This window comes from Dama dama, chromosome 20, assembly GCF_033118175.1.
Source record: "Dama dama isolate Ldn47 chromosome 20, ASM3311817v1, whole genome shotgun sequence".
Classification (NCBI taxonomy): Eukaryota; Metazoa; Chordata; class Mammalia; order Artiodactyla; family Cervidae; genus Dama; species Dama dama.
Window position 1 is genome coordinate 65056754 of NC_083700.1, and position 19924 is coordinate 65076677.

Consider the following 19924-nt stretch of genomic DNA (forward strand, 5'->3'; position numbering starts at 1 on the left):
ATAAATGAAGTACTGTGGTATATTGTTTGGGTTTTTTGTTTGTTTTTTATATTGCTTTCTGGCATCTGAGTGCTGAATATTTCTATAATGCCTTTGATTTTAAAAATAAACTTTTTTCCCCCAGGGATTTGCAAATCATGCAAGAAGCCACCACCATTTATATTAACCAGTTTTTCTTTCTTAGAGGATTCACTCCTGAGTTAGCTCCATTTAAAGGATTTTCTTTTTAACTTTTTGTGTATTTCTTATGTATCTCTTCTGCACAGGGCCAATAATAAGAAGTGGACAATACAGTATTTGCTTCATTGTGTGGGGGAAAAAAACCTTTGTTAAATATATGGATGCAGACGGCTTGATGAAGATCTTAATTTTGTTTTTGGTTTAAATAGTGTTTTTCCTTTCTTTCTTTCTTCCTTTCTTTTTTCTTTTTTTTGAAAATGTACAAAATATCTATCACTACTGATAGGAGGTTAATATTTCTGTGTAGAAATGAAAATTGGTTTGTTTTTAGTATTTAGTGTAGATGTACACATTCCAGCAAATGTATTTGCAACTATTATGTGGTTAATGCTTTGTGATATAAATGTACTTTTTTCAATGTATACTTTCACTTTTAAAATGCCTGTTTTGTGCTTTACAATAAATGATATGAAACCTCCTGTGTCGGTAAGTTGGATATGTGGGTATTTAAAGAATTCATAATTTCTTAGTAATGATAAATTAAGATACATATACACAAATATATAAGCTTCCCCGTGGATATTAATTTGAGTTTTAAACACTGGCATGTTTTCTTCCCCCTTGCAGTATAGTAGTAGATTGGAGGATCTTTTCCATTTATTGTATTTGGCTGTTTTCAGCACAAGTAATCCTGATATCTTCATTTTTTTCCTTCTGTTTGATTAAAAACTGCATGTGTGTACAATGATCTTTTGGCATACTTCCATTGCATTAACAGTGAAATTTCCTTTTATACATGACCACTGTTTCAGACCTGTACTGCTGCTATAACAGTTAACCTTTCTGTTTTTAATTTGATAATTACTTGATTTCCAAGACTGTTTCAGCATAACTAATTTTAAACAGTTTTCAGATAGTAAATATGAGTAGTCTATAATAAGAACAGTTTTTTTTTTTCATGTAAAGGAGCTTTTGCAAGGTATGCAATATTAGTGTGTTTCTTTCTAATGTAGGGTAGAAAAAGTGAATAGTATGCAAAAAGTATAGCTACAGTGCATCTGCCATTGAAACATTATTGCGGTATGAAAATGTTTGAGCTATTTTTTTCTTTTTTTTTTTCCTTTTTGCAGTATAGATAAGCTTCGTTTTGTAAATGCACAAGTCCAATCATTGAATCAACTTAATTTTTTTATGTACTTGAAATCATTTTATTACTCTATAACACTCATGCTGAAGTTCTGATATTTTGTTGAAATCCATTGTTTTACTCTTTGCATATTTGTTGGCTCTTTGCATATTAATATATTAGACTACATGCAAATACAGTCTGTCTTGCCATTGTCTGTTGAAGTGCAGGTTTGATCCAGCCAGTATAGAACTAGCTCTGTAGGGGTGAGGAGGACTGTGCTGTGTATCATCCTTGATTGTGTTCCTTCAAGGAGCATTGCACTGTAAGTACATCAGAATGACAAATTGATGAACTGCAACAGTATCTTTTTGTCAATGTTCCACATAATGCAAATGCCATACTTTGTTTGAATATTATGTTGGAATACAGTGCTTATATCTTGGAAACCATAACTGCTTCTTAATTTAACATAGAATATTCATAGATCTGTATTTTTTTTAAGTGAGCTTAATGGGTAAGTATTTTTGATATGCTTTAGCTATAGCTAAAGAAAACTCATCATTAACAAAGTTGAATAGTATTACTCATTGGTGCTCCTAAAATATATTGCTTTTCAATGTAAAATACTGCATATCTTATATATTAATTTGAAAGACTTGAAATGTATCAGACAGGGTGGTTTTCAGTTTGCAAATATTAAGCAATGTAGTGGTTTTAATACCATTTCCTAAATATATATACTAGTTCTTTCATTGGTAGGGGAGCACCATTTGTTGTTCTGAATATACTATAAAAGGAAGATGTACAGGACATAAATGTTGAGATTATTTATAGGGTAGAAAATAGCGGTACAGTTCATTGTAGATATTTTGAAATGTTTTTGACTATCTTACAGAACCTAGAGTGACTTTTCCCTTGCCCTTATTTAGATATGGATATGTAGTTCTAGTTTGAAGTTTTAATAGTTAAGGAGTTATCTGTTTAAGAGTAGGGTATTGATGTGAACAGTTTCACTATTTTGCATGATACTGTTTTATAGATGACCTTTTAGGAAAGTGGTGCATTTATTAATTAAACTGAAGAGATAGTTTTCAGTTGGATTCAGTATCATAACTCACAAATTGGAGGCTGTTGATTTTGATTCATTTAAGGTTTAAAATCTTTATTAATTGCAAACAGTGCAATTATTTATACTTCACAGTGCCTTCCCAGACCTTCCACCTTAGGTTCTGCTGCAAAAAGCAACAGGTAAGCACAACCTAAGGACATATATAAATAAATATTTCAGTACATTAATGTTGTCCCTGTGAGGTTTTTGTGGTTGTGTATTCAAAAGCAATCTGCTACTGCTTCCCCAAAATGTATTTTGTTATTTATGCTACCATTTCAGTGGAAAGTCTGTAAGTTGTTCAAACAACTGTTTACTTTTCTAGGTGATGTTTTTATTTTGATTTTTCTTTTTATTAAAACAAAAAAATGATGAGTAGATTGCTGCTGTAATTAAACTACATCCAAACTTTTTATAATCTTTTCCCTAATATAGAAAAATTGTTAGAATTTTAAAAGGAAAGTTACATAGTTTTCAAGATTTAGGAGATCATTTGGTCAGAAACTTCAACAGCCTTCACAGTCTGTTAATGATTGACAAGACATTTTCTTTGCCCTCCAAAGCTATGGAGTCTTTACTTTTTTTCTTGTTCTTGAACTATAGCAATTCAGTAAGGACGTTATGGGTCAGAGTTTTATTATGACCCTTTTTTCTTAAGACAACTCAGTTTTCCTAACTCTTATTTATATACACCGAAAGAAATACTGGCAGTATGTTTGATAAAAGGCATGTGCATCAGTGAAATGTTAACTGTATAGCAAATAACCTTTCATAATCTGTATAGCAACCAATATTTTTCTGATTTATAATACTTTAATAACTTGACGCTGCATTTATTTTATTTTTTGCCAGTTTTAAATGTTTGTGTGTTCTTATAGATAATTTTTAACTGGTAAATATTTTGAGTTAAGATGAATGTATTAAAGCAGCATCATATCAGTTTTGTTTATTCGATTTCTAAAATGTGCTGATCCTTTTAAAACTCCTGCTTATCTTTGCAACAAAGAAAAATATTCAAAAAATACTGCCTTCATTTTCACACACAGTGCTGAAGATGCTGCAAGCACCAAATCATAGCTCATAAAATCAGGTCCTGAGATAGTTACCCATAAAGAGGAATCCTTTGAGTGTATGCCATTGGTGAGCCGATGAGCATGGACCATAGAAGGGCTCAATGTAGAAGGTAAAATTGGCAAATCGTAACTGAGAAAAATGAAATGTTTTCCCATACGTAATATGATACAGGGTGTACTGTACCTGCTTTTGATCACTTTTCATTTTAAAGTGCTATTCACTTGATCTTAAATGTTCCATGAAATGTTAAATTTTGAAAGTTATATAGTTATTGCACCACATTTATGTGTGTGTATATGTGTTTTAATAGTCAATGTTAAAATTGATAATATAAAGGAGCTCTTTGAACCTTAAGAGCCTGTCAAGTTTTGCTTAGTTGTAGTTTGCATTTTTATAAAAGAAAATACATATGAATGCTAATAGATATTGGGGCATTGTTTCTATCTCATGAGAATTTTTTTATTCATTAGCATAAGCCTTCATTGATACTGCAGGCATTTTTTAAATGGCGCTAATCTTAACCTTGAAATAAATGGAAAGCAGAAAAGGTGAGCCAGTTGATTTGAATGCAGTGGTGTTAGGAGTGGTAGAGACAATGTTTGGCTTGAAATTGATTTATTTAGCACTTATACTTGACAATATGTTTTTGTTTTTAAGATTTCATAGTGTGGTGATAATTAGAATTCTTATAGTTTGATGTTTCTCTTAGAAATGGGAAGTAAACTTTTATTTTTAATAAATGAAAATGGTTTTAATACTAAAATTAGTCATTTAATACTAGTTGTTTATGAGCATTGTAAAATATATTCTTAGACAAATACCTGAGTAGTTGATTTACAAGAGTGGGTTTGTGTAGGAGTAAACAATACCTTAAGAGGAAGATAGGAATATATTCAGAAGTGATAATGTTTGCTTGAATACTCTTGCCAGGAGAACCACTTCTACCTGCAAAGTTATGTTCTTTAGAATAAGGTTGTAGAAATTACTAGTTAATAAAGATGTCTTTTTATTTTCTGAAAATTCTGCCTCACTTTAAAATGTATTTTAACAATACCTAAAGATAATTTTGACTCTGACAATAACCTTATTTTTTGTTTAGTCACATGAGTTTTCTTGCCACAGTATAAACTTCTGAGGGATTTTTTTTAAATTGGTGCTTTTAAGAAAGCAAATAAGTCCCAGGATTTTATTTTCTTCGGTGATACCCCTTATAGGAACTCATAAATGTATTTGCACATATATATATTTTTTCTTATGCATGCTCAATGCATTTTCGTCCTGAGAAAAGTGTTCTCTACAGAAACTACCCGTGTAAAAAGAAGATTGGCTTAAAATGGCTACTGTGATGGGATCAGTGTCTTAGGGAGATGCAGCTTGGACTTGAGGTAAATTGAATACTTTACAAACTGTGATTTAGTTTGTTTTAATACCATTGTATGTAAAGGGGTATATGATTGCTGTAATTTTGTATTGATTATGGTTTCCTCAATAAAAAAAATAAATGTACATTGGTGAATATTATAAAGGAGTGTTTGTCTCTTTTCTTAAATACAGAAGTGACTTTATTATGGGTTTACATTGTAAAATAAAATTGTTTTCCAGAAAACTAAAATATAAAACAACTTGATAATAGAACATGATAGCTAATTATTTACAAACTCACTTTAAAAACTAAAAATTGATGATTGTGCCATTTTCCCCTACATATAATTAATTCTCTTAAGTCCGAAAATCTTTGATTATGTTTTCTCCTGCATGAACTATTAATACAAAGTTTTCTCATTAAAATATAATTTGCTCAGGAAAGTCACAACATAAATTTACTTTTTATAAGCTTGAATATATATTACACAGATTTGAAAAATACATGTTTGATATTCCCAACATTCCGTATTAGGCAGTGGTATCCATCAGATTTGCTCTGGCAGTTGTTTCTTAAAAGTCTTTTAATTTTTGTTTTGTTTTGTGTTCTCTCTGCATAGAGGGAGAAATGACCACCCTACCCCCTCATCTCTGCTCCAGAAAGACTTTGAAACTACAACAGCCAAGATGATGCACTACTGAGGGGAAAGCCCACTTAAATTGATAGGTTCCAAATTCACTACTCATCTATTTCAGACTAATTTTAGGTGTGACTAGTTCATAAATGATAGTCTTTTCATGCAAAATGTGTCCTGTTTATAATTTCTTTAAAACTTAATTGCTGTAAACATGAAAAATACACAGTGTTTGTAATAGGTTCTGATAGAATAATTGAGTAAATTCCCCCCCTTTGCCCTATTAAATTACACATTAACTTACACTGTATAATGGGGTGATGAATCTGGTGCTCTTTTGGAAAGGAAAAAGGTATTTTTTTAGATGAGCTTGTTTTTTGAAGACTGTTAGGGAAAGGAATAAGAAGTCAACACAGTGGTACTTCCAGTTTCCTTTTTTGGCCCCGCCACAGAAAAGATGGATGTAGTAAGAAAGTCGGAGAGAGAGGGTGTGTTCCAGGGAGAGGGAAGGGGACCTAGTAGTCGTCAGCTAAAAAAGAGAAGAAGAAAAATGATTTTTTTTTTTCTCAGAAAAAAATTTTTAAATAGAATGAAAGTTCTAGATTCAAAGAGTGATTAATTCTTACTTTCAATGGTAAGAATACAGGTACTAGCTGCAGATCCTTTGCTGTTCACTGCTTTACACATATACTCTCCTTCATCTTCTGGGAAAGTTTCTGGTAAATAAAGGCAATAAGTTTCTCCTCTTTCAATATATTGATAGTCTTCTCCATCCTGCAATATTTCTCCTTCAAACCACCATGTAATTTCTGGTTTGGGTTCTCCTGTTACTTTAACAGTAAATCTGACTGGCTCACTGTCTACAACCGATGTGTTTCTTAAAGGCTTCTTAAACCACGGAGCTCCTGATCTGGTTTGCTCTTCATCTTCAATGGTAGATCCATTCATGGTGCTACCCTCTTCTTCCTCCTCCTCTTCTCTTTTCTGTGTTAAAATAAGTGCATTCAGGTTGGCATTTATACTGTAGTTGTGTTTTCAGGATAGTGATTTAGTAATAGAATTTGGAGGCAGATATATTTTACCCCAAAGTAAAGAACATGTAAATGTGCTTACTATAAAGTGTGTTTTACATTAACATTTCACTGATTTGAAAGCTATTAAAATGTATTTTTAATCCCTCCTCTTAAATTTCATTGTTTTTCAGAAATCATCTTTGGAAAAGAAAGGATATGAAAGCCTGGTACCTTTTGTAGTGCTGCATCAATTTCCTTTTGTTCAAACTGCATACGTAGTAACTTTTGCTCTTCAATTCTTCTTTGTTCTTCTTCTTCTCTTGCTTTAGCCATACGTTCAAATCTAGCTTTCATATTCACTTTATGAGTAAATGGAGCCTCACTTTTTTTTGCAGGCTTAATGTCAACATCTTCCTCCTTTACAAAAAGGGGCCAAGAATAAGAATTGTTTACTTTCTAAAAACCAGCAAGAACTAAATTGTTAATAGTTTTGGAGATGCCTAGGCACAAGATAATTAACATGTTCGGGTTATGCTATTTGCTGCACTGCAGACTATCCCCCAGTTTAGGAAAGATGAAAGTTCACTTGTGAAATACTCTTTTTAACAGTTGGAATTATTCTCCCAGTGTAAATATCACACATTGTCTCTAGAGTCCTAGTGTATTTTATTTGCCCTACCAAATCTCAGTGCTTGTTAATAGTACTGAGTAACAGAAAAGGATGAGGAAATCATACACTATTAACAATAAAAATACTTTCATAAGAGTCTCCACATAACTCTTTACCCTACTACATAATACAGAAATGCAATTTTGTTATTTCCCACTTCATGATTTCTTCCTCACCCTTTTTTGTTAATAACAGATGAATTCCATCCAGTAAATAATTTATCGATAAGCAATGGCAAAGAAGAACGTTTACAGGTAGAATAAAATAGGAAGACAACTGTTGAAAGAGGCAATGACTGAAACTTGGGGAAACGGAGGGAGTACAGTTCTGAGTCAGTTTATTTAGGGGTAAGAGTTCGGAGCCATGAAAAAGAAAGGGGTAATGTAAGGGCAGAATCGATCTGTCAGGTAGTGCGTCTGTAAAACCAATTTGGTGATGAGGAGGTCACTCACTGGCCTTTAAGAGCAGTTTTAGTAGAATGGGGTCTTGTGAGTACAGTTAACCCGTGGTTTCAAAAATACCTTGGTTGTAGTTGACTCTTGGTCTCTAAACTACTTAGACTCGTGAGTTTACCTAGAAATCTCACCATTTGTATTTCAAAGTACTATGAGGAAACTACTTCCACATACCCTATGCAACCAAAATTTTCAAATAAGCTATAAAATAATTGCCTATATAAGAAAAATATTGGTTCACCAATGTTTTATAGTTTAAAGTGTTGTACCACAGCTCCAATGAATATAAAAGTTTAAGTTGGATTGTTTTCCTGGTCCTCCTGAATCCAGTTTTTATTTGATACTGGAAAATGCTAGGATATCAGACATAATTAGAGACTTGATGGGTAAATTCTATTGTTCATGCCATTATTTAGCCTTCAGTTGATAAACATACCAGACTACCATTATTGCTAATGAATTTTATTGATATGATTGTTTCTTGTTATATTTTAAAAAAGGGTAAAAAATACATACTAAAAATGGTCTGCTTGTTTAATAAGCAAACTAATAAACTGCAGTTTTATCTCAACAGACTTTTCTGAGACTTAAATGGAAAGAAAAATGGACCTCTTTGTTCACACTGAATATTTAATGTTATTCTTAACAAATCTTCAAGATAGTATATTTCAGCAAGTATAACTACTGTTCTGACTAAATCCCTCCCACTTAATAATTCACCTTCTAGATTTTTGTATAAAAGTTTGTGTAAACTCATAAATTTTACTTATGTAGTTATAAAACCTGCCTTTAGAAAGTAAATTTAAGTAAAAGTTAACGGGGAGAAAGTTTATGTAGTTATTAAGTGCAGTTGCCTTTCCTTGAATCCATGTAAAGCCAGGTTAGAAGTTTTAACAGGAAATGGATCTACAGAGAACTTTGTTATAAATGGAAGTATCTTTGTTCTTTAGTTGCATTCTTAGTAGGGCATTGGTACTTCCAGCATGTGGATATTACAGGCAATACAATTAAGCAGTGAATTTGGGATAAAAGAGAATGTAAAGAATGGTTCTGGAGAATCAAACTAGAAAATCAAACACTATTAGGCAGTTAAGTGATTTATGTACCAAATGTTGGTACAGTTAAGGGCTACAGGAGCTGGGATGGAATTCTTAGATTAGGTAAGTTTACATGAATGAGTTAGGCCTTGAAAGATGTCTGGAATATAAAGAGAAGGTATTTCTAAAGAAGGAAACCTGAAACGATCAGAAGGGACAGGTCCTACCCTGGAAGTTGACTGTACTTTGCCAAAACTATGCTAATACAGTATTTCAGTGACCCTTAGTTTATTGAGATAAGAATGTCAGGTTCCTCACAGGAAACTCAACTCAGGACATCCTCATGGGTTAGAGAGTCAGCCAGGTCCTAATCATGTCGTTTTATACAAGAGCCAGTAACAGTATTAAAACAATAAACCTTCAGCATCATTTCTCTTATTCTTACCTACAAATTTTATAGGGTTAGGTATGACTGCTCTGAGATTTTACTACCTTTAACCAGAAAAAAAGGAAGGGGGGCAAGTACATCCTGATTTAAATTCTTTACCTTCTGTGATTTATCTGTAAGGAATCAACTGATCTTGTGGCCCATCCATCCACTGAAGTTCATATTTTCCAGGATTTTATTCATCTGACAACTATTAACCCTTTCAAGATGGATTTATCTACATCTGTACTTTCAAATAGTATCCAAAAAAGTTAGTCTTTAGCGCCTGCCTCTTTTTTTTTTTTTTTTTTTAGCTCCTGCCTCTTAACTGAGCTCAATGCCTATGTTTCAGACTGCTGTTACTTGTCCAAATATAGCTCAAACTTCACATGTCCAAAACAATTTGTTCATCCACCCCTCCTCTCCAGACTTCCTGAATTCTCTGTAACATCATATAGTTTGCCTAGTAATCTTGAAGAAATGTTAGCCTTTTCGGAAGCAACCACCTGCCTGTAACTCAAATTTTCTCCCTTGCCCCCAACTTCATTACCTTGTCCCAGTTCATCCTCCACGACCCCAGGATTCTTAAAGCTAGCTTTTTATACTCTGTCCTAAAACTTTGATTACTAACATTGTTCCAAAATCACAGTGCCTGCAAGGTTAAAAAGGCCCTTCAGCTAACAACGCCTAGTTTTACAACTTTTTATCCTATCACCTATAATTGTTTGAAACTATTTTCCACTTCACCATGTGACTTTACTTCCCAGTCATTATTTTACATCCCTACACCTGTTAGATGATTCTAAACACCATATGAGCCAGGAGGTTTATTTGCCAGTATAGCCCCGGTGTCCAGAACAGTCCCTGGAACTTAGGCTTTCAAATAATTTTTTAATGCATGAATCCAAAACCTATCATTAGCTTCAACATGATTATGCAATGAAGATGCCTATTTGATAATATCATCACATGTTTTAAAAGTCCCTTCGGGGTGCACCCCAATAAAGTTGCTTAACACAGCATCAAAGATGGGTCATCTTGCTTGTGTCTTCATTACCTTGTGCTGTGCTCACATTCTCCCTGTCCCAATGAATTGCTTATAGTTCTGGGGTTTGCCCATAGTTTCATCGTTTTTGTTCAACTATCTCCTCTGAATGCCCTCCCAAATTCTCACACCGTATTACAGTTGAATATTTGGTGAGAATGAGTTTTTAGAAGAGTATGTGTTAGATACAACAAAAATGGCAATTCTGACAATAAGCTTTCCAGATCTTATTTAAACCAATATTCATATCATGGAACTAGTCCTTAAACTGGAAGGGACATTATAGTCATCTCGTGAGTATCTCTATCTCCTTATTTTACATATGGAGGTACTTCAAATTCACATCACCTGAATTTTTATTTAGGCTCTGTTCTGAATGATTTAGCATGACTTTGAGCAGATCACATAGGCTTTGTTGGCCTCATCTTTAAGTAAGAAAGTAGGTATGAATAATCCCTGGAGTTTAACTCAAATATACACTGGTTCCTACTGATTCAAAGTAAAAACTTGTGCCAATAAATATTTACTTTTGAGCTGTTTTTGCTAGAGTGAAACATTTGATGTTCACCATAGGCTCTCATTCTCTCTGTTCCAAAGTCATTTTGGAACAATACTAGAATAGCGAAATCTTTCAAAGTCTCAAGATCTTAATGTGATTTTGCTCTTCATTAGTTCCCAGATTATTATATCCTCTGATGGTTAATTGTAAGTACAAACACTTAATTTCAAAGTCATTGTTACTTCTGTTAAATTCATCATCATTATTGTATTATAACTTAAATATAAAACTATATACCTCATGAAAGTTTTCTGCTTCTCTCTCTTTAATTTCAAGATCAATCGCTCTTCTTCTTGCTCGTTCTTCTTCTATCTTTTTCTGTATTTCTTTTTCAGACAATTGTCCAATTTTTTCAAACTTGCTTTTTAAATTTTTAGCTTGAATAGAACCACTCCTTTTCAATTTGATTAATTCTTCATATTCCCTGCTCAGTTCAAAGGTTTCATTTTCTTCCTCTTCCTTCAAAAAAATTGAGATTTTTACATATTAAATACCATAAAATTAGTTTGTACATAAGTTATCCAGAAAGTTTACTATTTCTTATTTGAAATCAAAACTAAATGTTAGAAATAACTTTTCCACTAAAAACTATGCCTAAATTTACTAATTAAAAGGAGTGCTACACTGTTTTATAATAGCCAGGACATGGAAGCAACCTAGATGCCCATCAGCAGACGAATGGGTAAGGAAGCTGTGGTACATATACACCATGGAATATTACTCAGCCATTAAAAAGAATTCATTTGAATCAGCTCTAATGAGATGGATGAAACTGGAGCCCATTATACAGAGTGAAGTAAGCCAGAAAGATAAAAGACCAATGCAGTATACTAACGCATATATATGGAATTTAGAAAGATGGTAACGATAACCCTATATGCAAAACAGAAAAAGAGACACAGATGTACAGAACAGACTTTTGGACCCTGGGGGAGAAGGCGAGGGTGGGATGTTTGGAGAGAACAGCATCGAAACACGTATATTATCAAGGGTGAAACAGATCACCAGCTCAGGTTGGATGCATGAGACAAGTGCTCGGGGCTGGTGCACTGGGAAGACCCAGAGGGGGATGGGGTGGGGAGGGATGTGGGAGGGGGGATCAGGATGGGGAATACATGTAAATCCATGGCTGATTCATGTCAATGTATGGCAAAAAACATTACAATATTGTAAAGTAATTAGCCTCCAACTAATTTTAAAAAAAGTGCTACAAATGTAAGACTTCAGATAACATCTTGACTTCATTTAAAATACTAAACTAGAGACTACGGCTGAAAAGCTCATTAATATTCCATTATAATCTGCTAAAACTAAAATATGCATGTGAAGATTAGCTTTTATGAAGAATTGTAGAGGAATCTTTTAGGGGGAGGTAAAATTTTAAAAAACACTGGGCTAAGAGAAGTTATAATTCTGACTCTGATACTGTGTGGCCTTCTGCCTGGTCTCTCAGCCCACTGGACATGATTTTTTCATCTCTATATAGAGCCACAGTATCTCTAAAAATTACTCCTGCCTTTGATTTGATGGTAGTCAAATATCACTCAATACTCTGAATTAAGCATTTCTACAGACACAGTGTGATAAAAATCCTTACATTTTGCTACATATCACTTGTATTCTCTATATTCTGCCAAGAAAGATAAGGAGTCAGTGAAAATCAGGCTCCAGTTCTTTATACCATTGTATCTTGAATACTTTTTATTCAAGTTTTTCCTTTGCTTTTCACAAAATATTGTGTATTTCACAAATATAAAGTATTTATATACTTCTTACACTAAATCCTAATGGAGTAGTAGAATATTGCAGTTATTTCTGGTACACTTTTCCTGGGGAAGACCTAGAGTTCCAGGCAGAGAAGTAAAAAGGTGGGACCGGGTTTGGGTAGGGGCAAATGGTATGCAGGGAGAGTTACAGTGGATGATTTTGACGTGAGGCTTAATCTTTTGATTCAACAAAAGGAAAAAAGTTTTATTTCTCCTACTACCTCCACATTTTGGTCTATCTGGGTGAAAATGAGCAACTCCTAAAATAGCAGAAATTAACAATTATGACATTGTATCATATCACAGTGGTCCCCAGGTCGCTGGTCAAAATTACTGGTTTGCTAATCAGTTACAATCCGAGTAATCTTGAAATTGGCTTTCTACTTGATTGAAAACTCCCAGACATAGCGGAGTAGCACCATAATGTCTGACAATTAACTTGCCATATATTAATTAGATTACTTCTCAATAGTATACTAAAATATATTCTAGTTTACTTCATTTTTCTAGACAGACAATTAATTTTCAGCTTCCTTTATAAGATAAATGCTATTACTCTTTTTTAAATTCCAAGGCTAGACCTTGCAGTATTTTCCTGTAGCATATTCATTATATTGTCTTATTAACTATATATACAGCATTTGTAGTCTCTTGGTCGATTTGGGCAAGGAAGTAAATATCCCTACAGGTCCATTGCTCCAACCTGTGACAGAGTCAGCTTCTAAGAGGCTGCAACCTCTGTGAAGGAACCCACTCAGTTCCTAGATCAGGAGCTGGCAAGAAGTCCCCCCAGAGTCAGTTGTTAAACACGCCATTACACTACCAGTCCTACTTGAGTTGGGGTGCTCGCCTCACCCCAAGCAATGGGGTTGTGCATGCGTCCTAGACTGCTGCTTGTGTTGCTGCTGTGGCCCGTTGCCCAGCCAGAAGCCTAAGGTGACAGTAGAATGCTGGCCTCCTCCCTCCCCCTCCCCTCTAACTGCTTGGCCATCCAGATGGAGTGTCCAGAGGTAGGAAGAAGGTTAAACAGGGTTTTGCAGCATCAGGAGGTAGGAGAAGAGGTGTCAAGAGCCCACCATGGATACAAGCAGAGAGACATCATGAGGAGTGGATGAGGCAAGGCTCCAAGACTCTAGTGCAAGCTCCACTGTCCAACTACTTTACTTGTAACACAGAGATTCAAAGATAAACACGTAAAGTTTCAAAGACAACCTCAGAGCACTAAATCCTAAGTGTGACCCTTCTGAGTCTGGGTCCTACGTGGGCACAAGGTGCATGAAGCTGGCCCTGTAGAGTCTATAGTACAGGCATACCTTGAGAATATTGTGAATTCAATTCTAGACCACCATAATAAACATCTTAATTAAGTGAGTCACATGAATTTTTTGGTTTCCCAGTGCATACACTATACTATAGTCTATTAAGTGTACAATAGCATTATGTCTAAAAAAACAAAGTACATACCTGAAATTTAAAACATTGCTAAAAATGCTAATCTGAGCCTTCAGTGAGTCGTAATCTTTTTGCTGTTGGATATTCTTGCCTCAGTGTTGATTGCTGCTGACGGATTAGGGTGGTAATTGCTGAAGGCTGCAGTGGCTGTGGCAATTTCTTAAAGCAAGACAACAATGAAGTGCGCTGCAACGATTGGCTCTTTCTTTTGTGAATCATGTCTCTGTAGCTTGCAATGCTCTTTGATACCATTTTGCCCACAGTAGATTTTTTTTCAAAATTGGAGTCAATCTAAAAACTGCTAGCACTTTTATCAACTAAGTTTATTCAATATTCTAAACCCTTTGTTGTCATTTTAACAATTTTCACAGCACCTTCACCAGGAGTAGCTTCCATCAAGAAACCACTTGATTTGCTTACCCATACGAAGCAACTCTTCATTAACGTTTTATCATGAGATTTCAGCAATTTATTCCTATCCTCAGAGACCACTTCTAACTCATATTCCCTTGCTGTTTCACATCTACAGTCACTTCCTTCACTGATCTTGAACCCCTCAAAGTCATCCATGGAGTTGAAATCAACGTTTTCTACGTTGAAATCAGTTGAATTCAAATCAGTTGAAATCATCAGTTGAAAGAGTTGAAATCAACTCTTCTGAATTTTGACTTCTTTCTTTCCATGAATCATGAATATTCGTAATGGCACCTGGAATGTTGAATCCTTTTCAGAAGATTTTCAGTTGGCTTTGTCCATATTCATTGGAGAAATCACCATCGGCTCAGTTCAGTTCACCTCAGTCGTATCCAACTCTTTGCAACCCCATGGACTGCAGCACGCCAGGCTTCCCTGTCCGTCACCAACTCCTGGAAACTACTCCAACTCGTTCATCGCGTCAGTGATGCCATCCAACCATCTCATCCTATGTTGTCCCCTTTCCTCCCGCCTTCAATCTTTCCCAGCATCAGGGTCTTTTCCAATGAGTCAGTTCTTCACATCAGGTGGCCAAAGTACTGGAGTTTCAGCTTCAGCATCAGTCCTTCCATGAATATTCAGGACTGATTTCCTTTAGGATTGACTTGATGGATCTCTTTGCAGTCCAAGGGACTCTCAAGAGGCTTCTCCAACACCATAGTTCAAAAGCATCAATTCTTTGGCGCTCAGCTTTCTTTATAGCTTTGACTAAATGGACCTTGTTGGTAAAGTAATGGCTGGCCTCTGCTTTTTAATATGCTGTATAGGTTGGTCATAGCTTTTCTTCCAAGGAGCAGGAGCCTTTTAAATTCATGGCTGCAGTCACCATCTGAAGTGATTTTGGAGCCCCAAAAAATTAAGTCTGACACTGTTTCCCTATCTATTTGCCATGAAGTGATGGGACCGCATGCCATGATCTTTGTTTACTGAATGTTGAGCTTTAAGCCAACTTTTTCACTCTCTTCTTTCACTTCCATCAAGAGGCTCTTTAGTTCTTCTTCACTTCCTGCCATAAGGGTGGTGTCATCTGCATATCTGAGGTTAGTGATATTTCTCCCGGCAAACTTGATTCCAGCTTGTGCTTCATCCAGCCCAGCATTTCACATGATATACTCTGCATTTAAGTTAAATAAGCAGGGTGACAATATACAGCCTTGACTTACTCCTTTCCTGATTTGGAACCAGTCTGTTGTTCCATGTCCAGTTCTAACTGTTGCTTCTTGACCTGCATACAGATTTCTCAGAAGACAGGTCAAGTGGTCTGGTATTCCCATCTCTTAAAGAATTTTCCACAGTTTGTTGTGATCTGCACAGTCAAAGGCTTTGGCATGGTCAATAAAGCAGAAGTAGATGTTTTTCTTAACTATCTTGCTTTTTTGATGATCCAGCGAATGTTGGCAATTTGATCTCTTGTTCCTCTGCCTTTTCTAAATCCAGCTTGAACACCTGGAAGTTCACGGTTCACGTACTGTTGAAACCTGGCTTGGAGAATTTTGAGCATTATTTTGCTAGCATGTGAGATGAATTCAATTGTGTGGTAGTTTGAACATTCTTTGGGATTGGAATGAAAACTGACCTTTTCCAGTCCTGTGGCCACTGCTGAGTTTCCCAGATTTGCTGGCATATTGAATGCAGCACTTTCACAGCATCATCTTTCAGGATCTGAAATAGCTCAATGGGAATTCCATCACCTCCACTAGCTTTGTTCGTAGTGATGCTTCCTAAGGCCCACTTGACTTCACATTCCAGGATGTCTAGCTCTAGGTGAGCGATCATCCCATCATGATTTTCTGGATCATGAAGATTTTTTTTGTACAAAACGAAGTAGGTCAAAGGCTAACAGAGTTTTGCCAAGAGAATGCACTGGTCATAGCAAACACCCTCTTCCAACAACACAAGAGAAGACTCTATACATGGACATCACCAGATGGTCAATACTGAAATCAGATTGATTATGTTCTTTGCAGCCAAAGATGGAGAAGCTCTATACAGTCAGCAAAAACAAGACTGGGATCTGACTGTGGCTCAGATCATGACTCCTTATTGCCAAATTCAGACTTAAACTGAAGAAAGTAAGGAAAACCACTAGACCATTCAGGTATGACCTAAATCAAATCCCTTACGATTATACAGTGGAAGTAACAAATAGATTCAAGGGATTAGATCTGATAGAGTAACTGAAGAGCTATGGATGGAGGTTCGTGACACTACAGGAGGCAGGGATCAAGACCATTCCCAAGAAAGAGAAATGCAGAAAGGCAAATTCATTGTCTGACAAGGCCTTACTGAGAAAAGAAAAGGTGAGAAAAGAAGAGAAGCAAAAGGCAAAGGAGAAAAGGAAAGATATACCCATCTGAATGCAGAGTTCCAAAGAATAGCAAGGAGAGGTAAGAAAGCCTTCCTCAGTGATCAACACAAAGAAATAGAGGAAAACAGTAGAATGAGAAAGACTGGAGAGCTCTTCAAGAAAATTAGAGCTACCAAGGGAACATTTCATGCAAAGATGAGCACAATAAAGGACAGAAATGGTATGGACCTCACAGAAGCAGAAGATATTAAGAAGAGGTGGCAAGAATACACAGAAGAACTATACAAAAAAAAAAAAAAAAAAAGATCTTCATGGCAGCTAAAGCCGTACAAAATTTATTTCTTCAATAATAAGACTTGAAAGTAGAAACTACTTCTTGACCTATGGGCTGCAGAATGGATGCTGTGCCAGTAGGCATGAAAACAACATTAATATCATCACACATCTCCATCAGAGCTCTTGGGTGACCAGGTGCACTGTCAATGAGCAATATATTTTGAAAAGAATCTTTTTTTTCTGGGCAGTAGGTCTTAACAACGGGCTTAATATTCAGTAAACAGTGTTGTCAACAGGTGTGCTGTCATCTAGGCTTCATTGTTCCATTTATAGAGCATAGGAAGAGTAGATTTAGCATAATTCTTAAGGGTCCTAGGATTTTCAGAATGGTAAGTGAGTAGTGGTTTCAACTTAGTCACCAGCTATTTTAGCCCCGAACAAGAGAATCAGCCTGTCCTTTGAAGCTTCAAAGCCAGGCAATGACTTCTCCTCTTTAGCTAAGGAAGTCCTAGATGGCATCTTCTTCCAATATAAGCCTGTTTGCCTATATTGAAAATCTATTTTTTAGTGTAGCCACCTTCATTAATTATCTTTGATCTTCTGGATAATTTGCTGCAGCGTCTACAATAGCACTTGCTGATTCACCTTGCACTTGTTATGTTATGGAGATGGTTTCTTTCCTTAAACTTCAAGAACCAACCTCTACTAGCTTCAGACTTTTCTTCTGCAGTTTCTTCATCTGTCACTCTTCATAGAATTGAAGAGTTAGGACTTTGCCCTGGATTAGACTTTGGCTTAAGGGAATGTTGTGGTTCATCTGGCCTTCTATCCAGACCACTAAAACTCTCCATGTAGAACAGTAAGGCTGTTCTACTTTGCTATCATTCATGTGTTCAGTGGAGTAGCACTTTTAATTTCCTGTAAGAATTTTTCCTTTGCATTCACATCTTGGTTAACCATTTGGCACAAGAGGTCTAGATTTCAGCCTATCTCAGCTTTCAATGTGCATTCCTCACTAAGCTTAATCATTTCTAGCTTTTAAAGTGAGACAAATCGCTTCTCAACCAAGCATAAAGTGAAAGTCATGAGACTCTCACTTGAACACTTAGAGGCCATTAATTGGCCAAATTTCAGTACTTTTGTGTAATGAAATAGGCCCAAGGAGAGGGGAAGCCAGTAAGTGACACAGTCAGAACAGAATACATATATAGATTAAGTTCATCATCTGCTATGGGTGCAGTTTGTGGTGGCCCAAAACAATTACAATAGTAACAACAAAGGTCACTGATCACACACCACTTATAACATATATAATAATAATGAAAAAGTCTGAAATATTCCAAGAAGTACCAAAATGTTTTACAGAGACACAAAGTGAGCAAATGTTGGAAAAATGGGTCCATTGACTTGCTCCATGCAGCATTGCCACAGACTTAATTTGTTAAAAAATGCAGTATCTGTAAAGTGCAATCAAGTGAAGCACAATGAAATGCAGTATGCCTGTAAAATGATTCAAAGACTTGCCAAACTGATGTTCCTATTAGCATCCATGGTACTCTTGTAGGTTTTTATTTTGATGATCAGTTTAATTCTGTTTCAAGGAAAGTAAGTATAAATGGGTATACTAAGCACTCTAGAACAACAGTTCTCAATCATGGTGTAATCACACACAACTGTAAGGTATATAGGAAGAAATATTTACTTAAGTACTAATGTAATATCTCAGTCACATGGAATTGTATATTTTTCAAACTAGCAAGCAGGAGTAGAGTTATAGCAGGCTGGAAAGGTACACGCAACTCAACTATGCTAAAACTTGTACCAAGTGCCTCATAGGAATGTCCTTTATGTGAATAATAATACTTAGAAAGTTACTGTAAGGTAATGTATGAGAAATACTTAGATTAATAGATATTTGTGGGATATAAATGGATATTTCTTAAAATCTTACCTCTCCCATTTCTTGTCTCAGTTGTTCAAATTCCTGTTTTTCCATCTCTAGTTTATGTTTCCGCTCCTCCTCTGTTCGTCGTCTTTCTTCTTCCATTTTTTGTTTTAATAATTCTTCAAAATTAATTTCCAGTTTTCCCGGTATAAGAGATTCTTGAGAGATTGTTTTATACATCTCTGGGGTGTCATCATCTACTACCTATTTAAAATAATTATTTTATCACTCTTGCCAGAATTATACATACTAAAAAGGGAATATCTCTTGAGTAGAAAGATTTCACATTAAACTAAAAAACAAAAATTCTCTTTAAAAATATAAAACAAACAAGTAATAATTATTAGAAAACATAAGACTAAAGTATTTTGTAGTAACACAGAAAATGGTGACCATCTAGTCTCCATTCCAATGAACACAAATACTTTGACTTTTACTATGAGTAATTTGAGTTAGGGGCTTCCCAGTGGCACAGTGGTAAAAGAATCCACCTGCCAATGCAGGAGATGCAAGAGATGAGGGTTCAATCCCCTGGGTGGGGAAGACCCCTGGAGGAAGAAATGGCAACTCACTCCACTATTCTTGTCTGGAGACTCCCATGGACAGAGGAGCCTGGCCGGCTACAGTCCACAGCATCACAAAGAGTCGGACACAACTGAGAGACGGGGCACACAATTTGAATTAGGCATTAAGAAGCTCTAGCAACAACAAAAACTTTCATTAAAAAAATTAAAAATATGTTCTAATATTGGGAAAACTTTTTAATTGGATTAAAATGAACCTCAGGACTTCCCTGGTGGTCCAGTGTCTGGGACTCCATGCTCCCAGTGTGGGGGGCCTACCTAGGTTTGATTCGTGGTCAGGGCACTAGATCCCACATGCCATAACTAAACTCACACATGCTACAACAAAGATCAAAGATCTCATGTGCCCTAACTAGCTCTTGGCACAGTCGAATAAATAAAATTTTTAAAAAGTAAAATGAACCTCATTCTGGTAATTAAAATAG

The 19924-nt window shown here is 35.5% G+C and overlaps 2 protein-coding genes across 15 annotated transcripts in view; one reads left to right on the forward strand and one right to left on the reverse strand.

Moving 5' to 3' along the window:
• The window catches only part of FUBP1 (far upstream element binding protein 1), a 33722-nt gene extending 28706 nt beyond the window's left edge, over positions 1-5016 (forward strand). For 11 of the 12 annotated variants that reach the window (XM_061121565.1, XM_061121568.1, XM_061121567.1 and 8 more), the window contains 2 exons: positions 2511-2557; positions 3464-5016. In XM_061121565.1, the coding sequence (XP_060977548.1) occupies positions 2511-2557; positions 3464-3494 (78 nt within the window). In that variant the 3' untranslated portion in view covers positions 3495-5016. Of the gene's footprint in view, positions 1-266; positions 1632-2510; positions 2558-3463 lie in introns of all 12 variants that reach the window. The other variant, XR_009689178.1, reaches the window with a different exon arrangement.
• A 14-nt stretch (positions 5017-5030) lies between these two features.
• Positions 5031-19924, reverse strand: part of NEXN (nexilin F-actin binding protein) — a 51979-nt gene continuing 37085 nt past the window's right edge. For 2 of the 3 annotated variants that reach the window (XM_061121578.1, XM_061121576.1), the window contains 5 exons: positions 18922-19119; positions 10932-11153; positions 6733-6918; positions 6115-6472; positions 5031-6017 (listed from right to left, as the gene is read on the reverse strand). In XM_061121578.1, the coding sequence (XP_060977561.1) occupies positions 6004-6017; positions 6115-6472; positions 6733-6918; positions 10932-11153; positions 18922-19119 (978 nt within the window). In that variant the 3' untranslated portion in view covers positions 5031-6003. Of the gene's footprint in view, positions 6473-6732; positions 6919-10931; positions 11154-18921; positions 19120-19924 lie in introns of all 3 variants that reach the window. The other variant, XM_061121577.1, reaches the window with a different exon arrangement.